At 34.6% G+C, this 6,000-nt stretch overlaps 1 protein-coding gene across 3 annotated transcripts in view; it reads right to left on the bottom strand.

Moving 5' to 3' along the window:
* Positions 1-287: 287 nt before the first annotated feature.
* The window catches only part of TBC1D19 (TBC1 domain family member 19), a 146,475-nt gene continuing 140,762 nt past the window's right edge, over positions 288-6,000 (bottom strand). For all 3 annotated transcript variants that reach the window (XM_081303212.1, XM_081303211.1, XM_081303213.1), the window contains 2 exons: positions 1,461-1,531; positions 288-492 (listed from right to left, as the gene is read on the bottom strand). In XM_081303212.1, the coding sequence (XP_081159338.1) occupies positions 418-492; positions 1,461-1,531 (146 nt within the window). In that variant the 3' untranslated portion in view covers positions 288-417. The remainder of the gene's footprint in view (positions 493-1,460; positions 1,532-6,000) is intronic.

Raw genomic sequence — 6,000 nt, 5'->3', positions numbered from 1 at the left:
ACTTGTAAGACATTTACAAACATTTATAATACATTATCTAGGGATAAGTTTATACACTGACATAAAAGAATTGTCCAAGAAGCTACATGACCTCTTGAAGTTTATTACAGCATCTTTAGTTCTTATTGCATATATTCTTACATGCCTTTAACAAGTCAGGACTATAGATATAGTAAGCTCAATGTAGCAGAAGTTATGTTTATTGCTTCTCTCTTGAAAATCAGCAGCATGCAATGCAATATTTGGTGTGCAGAATTATTGTTTCAAAAAGTGAAAAATGACTTAGCTTTAACAGGAGGGAACATGATCTTTATTGGCTTATATGCAAAATTTAATTTTGGTTTTATGCAGAGTTTGCATAGTTCATGATTAGTTTCTAATGAAAAACTAGATGTCTTGTCAATGACCTTGAAGAAATCAGGTGACAGTAGCAAACAGGAAAATTTGAAGAAGTGGCATAACTTTTAAAGTAGAAAGGTCAGCAAGGACTGCCTGAAATAGAAAAACAAAAAGAATTATTAATTGCAAAGTGAAGTCTAGGAAATAAGATACAATAGAAACACCATTACAATGTAGTTTTGGCATGATTAATCTTAAATCTCTGTATGAAAGCTACAACTCCCCTCTTTTCTGAATGCATTGATGTTAGTACATGTGCACAAAGCTAAAATGTGCAGTAGAAAATAACCTAGACCTTCACAGCCTGAGCCTTCTTCAAATATACAAGGTAGCAAGAGTTTATAAGAGGTCTAACATTTCAACTTGCTTCTATAAATAAACGTACATTATGAATCCTAGACCCGTTATTATAGTCTAAGGAGTAACTGACTTCAGGAAATCATTTTGAGATGGAATTAATATTTATTCAGTTGCAAGACACATAAACATCCTCTTCCCTTTAAATAAAGCATGTTGGCAGCTATTTTAAGGATAAAATTTACATTTCTATTAGTGGTAACTAATATAATAATATGGTAAGCCCTATTAATTGAACCATATTTCAGGTGTAAATTGTACCATTGAAAATAAATCAGCTTTAAATAACTAACTCACAATAAAAATAACCAAAAAAGCTGATATGTCTTTATTATTATCATCCACACACACACTCTTTAACTCTCTCAACTGGCTTTTCTCTATTCTATAACATATGAATGTAAACAATAATAGGAAAACATAACACAGCTTCGATAGTTTCTATTAAAATTACTACGTATCTGCTTGCTATAATGGTAATAATGGTTTTCTATAATAAACTCATATATGGTCCCTTCATAAGAAGGTTGTTTTCAAGGGATTTAGGGAAATACGAACACTTAATATTAGCTCAGAACTTAGAGGTTTTACCAGAGTTAAAAAATGGGCTACAAGTGTGTCCTATGCATCAGATACTAAAGTGACTGAGCCTGGCAATCTCTCAGGAACTATTTCCATCCCATCTGAGTGAAACTTATCCTTACTTCAGCTGCAGCCAGTGATGTCACCTCCATCAGGTTCACTGCTCGGAAAGCAAACACGGCAGCTGCCAGGACTGGAAAAGAATGCATACTATTTCAACTGCAGGCCTACTCAACAGCTGGCAAAGTTCCTGCTATGCCCACAAGACACTCAGAAAGCTCAGGACCAGTGCTTGACACAGCTGCACCCCTGCATTCTGAGTTAAGGTCTTGTGATAAAAAGAAACTGTCTACTGTAGAGATCCATGACTGAAGGCTAGACAAACTGTATGCCAGCTCAGGGAAAAGGACAATTCAGTGGTCCTAAAATAGTCATTTTATACAATGTTTCTTTCATACCTACAACTAAATTATAACAGTTTTTACATGGCATGAAGCTCTAAGGACTGTCCTATAAAATAAAGCTTTATTTTGACACAGGTGTTTCTTATTAATGCCTTGGGGAGCTTCGGGAAAGTCAATGAAAGCCAAATTTGTAAGTATATCAGATTGCATTTTATATGTACCCAGGAAGTTTCCTGATGGAAATACAACTTTTTTTCTGAAAAAATGCTTTTATAATATTTGATTATATTTATATTTTATATACTCAGCATTGATCTCTTCACGTTACAAATGGATATTTCTGTGGGAGGACTGCTCTGGGATTATCTTGACACATTAATGTTGGCTAAAGGAAGAGGAAGATGAAATTTTGAAAAGTGGATTATAGAACAATTTGAACTTCAATAATATACATTACATAGAAAATACAGATATTATTTCCATTCAAAATCTACATAAGGGCTGGGGTTGTGGCTCAGCGGTAGAGCACTTGCCTAGCACGTGTGAGGCGCTAGGTTTGACCCTCAGTACCACATAAAAATAAATAAGTAAAATAAAGGTATTGTGTCTAACTACAACTAAAAAAATATTTTTAAAAATCCGCATAAGGTAAAAGTCATGCTAAAATTAAACACTTATTAATAAATAAATTACCATAAAACTATACGTGAGAATGAATCATGAACAATAGAAGAACCCATGTAAAGTAAGAGGTAGGTGATCCAGATAAGGAGATGGAATTGCCTGGAGACCGTGCTTGATTTCTTCCCTTTATTTCTCCCATCACCAGTGGTAGTAGTGCTTTCTCTACTCATCAATTCATTGAAATTTAGGAGACGAGTTGCGATAGATATTAAGAATTATTTGGAACCTGGTTCTAGGTATGTTACAAACTTCATGCAAACGTGAATTTTTAAAAATACATTTTACTATGAAAATAATAATAGTTAATTCTTATACCAATTCTATAAATTAAATACTATTAGCTCAATTTTCCTAATGTAGAAACTGAGGCACAGTGAGCTGGGGGAATGTTTAGAGTCACTCAGGTAGAAAACAGCAGAGCCAACAGTCTTCTCTGGCTCTGCATCTATGCACCTAACCACTGCATGGTGCCACTAATGAGACTGAGGTAAGCAGTAGTCACTCATCCCTGACATAAAAATCCATATGCTTTCCTATGCAGGATGTGTTCTTCTGCCCCTCAGAATGGTTCCACAGAGATGGCATGCAGGGTGACACCATGGTGTCCTGGCCATGGCAGCAGGTGTTTTGTGCTTGAGGAGTGGCTATCAGGAGGGAGGCTTCTTAATTTCCCAAGGCAGGGTGGGGTGCAACCAATGATTGGGAAGCTCAGGCACTTTTTTAAGGAACAAGAGATTTTGGAAAATCTGGCAAAAAACATTAGAACCAGTTAGAGGAAAATTCTCAAGAAAAAAGCATAGTAGTAAAACAAAATTTAAATTCAAATCATCTGCAACTATTCAATGTGTAACAAGAGATTTGGGACAAAGAATTTTTCTTTAACTGAAAAAAAGAAAAGTATTTGAAAGTCATGGAGCTCCATGTTTATAAGCATATCAAAGGAAACCATTTTCTATGGGCCAGTTATGTAGCTTCCTAATATCTGGACTCATAGGAGGAACTAGGAACATGATCATTACTGCCTTGTCTGTGTATAACTGAACTGAGTTGCTGAAAGCTTGACAGGACGTGCAAATTTTCTACCATATCAGAAAAGACCTTTACATGGTGGGAAGTTGTTTTGCCAAGAGCAGATAAGAGAAGGGGAAGAAAGCAGTTTACTAACTGACCTCAGCATCCACAATGCTTATGTGCTCATAACCTTTATTTATCTTGTGTCACATCACAGAAGTTCCTTTCTGTTTGCTTCAAGTTTAATCTGCCCAGTCCTTCTGCAGAACAGGTTTGTTTGCCAAGGAGAAAAGATCTATACTTCTGGATATTTCTGATCAAAATCATGCTTTGTACAAAATGTGGACACTGTAATATTCATGTCTTATCTTTTAAACTATTCTCATTAATTATACTAGTATGAACATGGATACCATTGCTTTAAATTGTTCTTTAAAAGGCTCTAATTTGCAATTTAAGCCAGAGATATTTATTAAGATATTCTTAAATACCAATAACTCACTTGATCCAAAAAGGTGGTCCCAAAATACTCATACTAAAAATGTATGAAATAAAATTAATTTGGGGCTGGGGTTGTGGCTCAGTGGTAGAGCACTTGCCTAGTGTGTGGTGAGGCCCAGGGTTTGATCCTCAGCACCACATAAAAATAAATAAATAAATAAATAAATAAATAAATAAAAAAACCAAGGGTATTGTGTCCAACTACAACTAAAAAAAAAAAATATTAAAAAAACCGAATTTGTATACTTCCATATGAAATTATCTACCCCTGTGGCTTTTTACCTGAATTCCATGAGAGGGGAATTCAGATTTATCCAGTTTCATTTCTAGATGTTCTAGAATTCTTTCCTGTTGATTTTTAAAAAGACACTCAGGTAAAGTAGATGAATGAAATAGTGCAGATTACTTTTCCACCTATTCATCAGTATGTTTTTCATTAATGTATTTAGCTCATAGCATAGTGCCTGGTTTAGAGAAAATACAGTATTCCACAGACATCTATTTCTTTTTTCCTTTAGGCTGCTAGAAGGTGATAAGGCATAGGATGAGAGATTTTAAATTGAAAGAGGCCTCGAAGGCTTTCTAATTCAATATTTTTTTCAAGTTACAAAACCTCTTGATTTGTCAGGTGACAGTTTAAGAGCTCTTTCTACTTTTGGAAAGTTCTAGTTATTAGAAAGTACTTTCTTGTACTGAGCTCCCTTCTTTTAAAGTTTTAATTTTTTTTGAAATGATATCAAATGCTCTATATAATACTCATAAAAGTATTTGGCATACCCAGAGTAAGGCTATTTGGTGAACTGTCTACAGTCCTGTCACTTGAGAAAATAGTAGCAGAAAAAGGAGGCTGCTTAGTTTGGAAATGGAAGACTTTGGGGAGAGGTGAGGATACAATAGTAGAAAAAACATAAAAATAACCTTGGTTTATAAGGAGTACATTTGAACAAGTCATATTATCCAGAAATGAAATGGACCTCCTGCTAAGGCACACATTACCCAATACTGAAGGGTTCAAACAGAGGATAAGAACTACTTGTCAGAAATGTTTGAAAAAGTTACCCTGATGTCCTCTAGCATTCCTTCTATCTCTAGATTACACATATCACTGTCATTTGGTCAAAAAAGAAGAGGGAAGACCATTTTTTTCTCACTCATATTTGTATGGGCTTTAAAAAAAGCTGAGAGAAGGATTCTAGGAGTCAAAAACATCCCAGTCAGTGAGAATCTCTGATTAAAACAGGGGTGCTATTTATCTTCATGGTACTTTATTATTATTCTAATTTTCCTTTTTAAAATGCCACCCAGTTATTATAAACCTCTTAGCATTCAAAAAATGTTAATATGGTACCTAGAAAATATTTGAGCCATATTTTCCTTCAACTAAGCAATATTTCCAATGTAGTGCATACAGTGATTTTAAAATATTAAATATTTCAGGTAAGGAAGAAAATAGTAGGCCAACTTTTCTGCTATCAACCTATTGTTAGGAAGATTTCCCAATTATTGTTTTTGTTTCCTGATAATCCCAATGATAAAAATAACTGAGTCTATTGCACTTAAGAGAAGCAAAATAATATAATGAGTGCATATGTTGTGTTATAAATTTGCTTTGATGTATATCTTTTGCATGAACTGCTTAATTATTAATTAGAGATGAATCTGGCTTCCTGAAAAAAAAAACAAGAAAAATTTATTTTTGTCAAGAGAGAATACCTAAAAGGGCAAATTCAGACTCTAGAACATAAGTCACAGACTATTAGCAAAACACAAAAAGTTTTGAATCCAGTATAACTTGAGATCCAGAAGAACTAGATTTCAGCTCTGCAGGGAAACTCAGTCTTGGTTTGGATTTTAGGTACAGTTGAGTAGGGCACAGAGAACAGAATGCTAAAGAAGCTGCCCAGAACTCACAGGTGCTGGGACTCAGTAAGTCCTGGCTAGACTAAGAGACAGGTGAGGAAGAGAGAAAGAAAAGGGCTAAGAAAGACAAACTAGGAGTAGACTGGTATTGGGCAATTAAAAGACTGAAATATCGACTTCAGAATCTCTGTACTTATCTTCT

This window comes from Spermophilus citellus (genome assembly GCF_964194105.1).
Source record: "Spermophilus citellus genome assembly, chromosome: 8".
Classification (NCBI taxonomy): domain Eukaryota; kingdom Metazoa; phylum Chordata; class Mammalia; order Rodentia; family Sciuridae; genus Spermophilus; species Spermophilus citellus.
The sequence above is the reverse complement of the archived record's forward strand: the minus strand, read 5'-3'. Positions and strand labels throughout refer to the sequence as shown.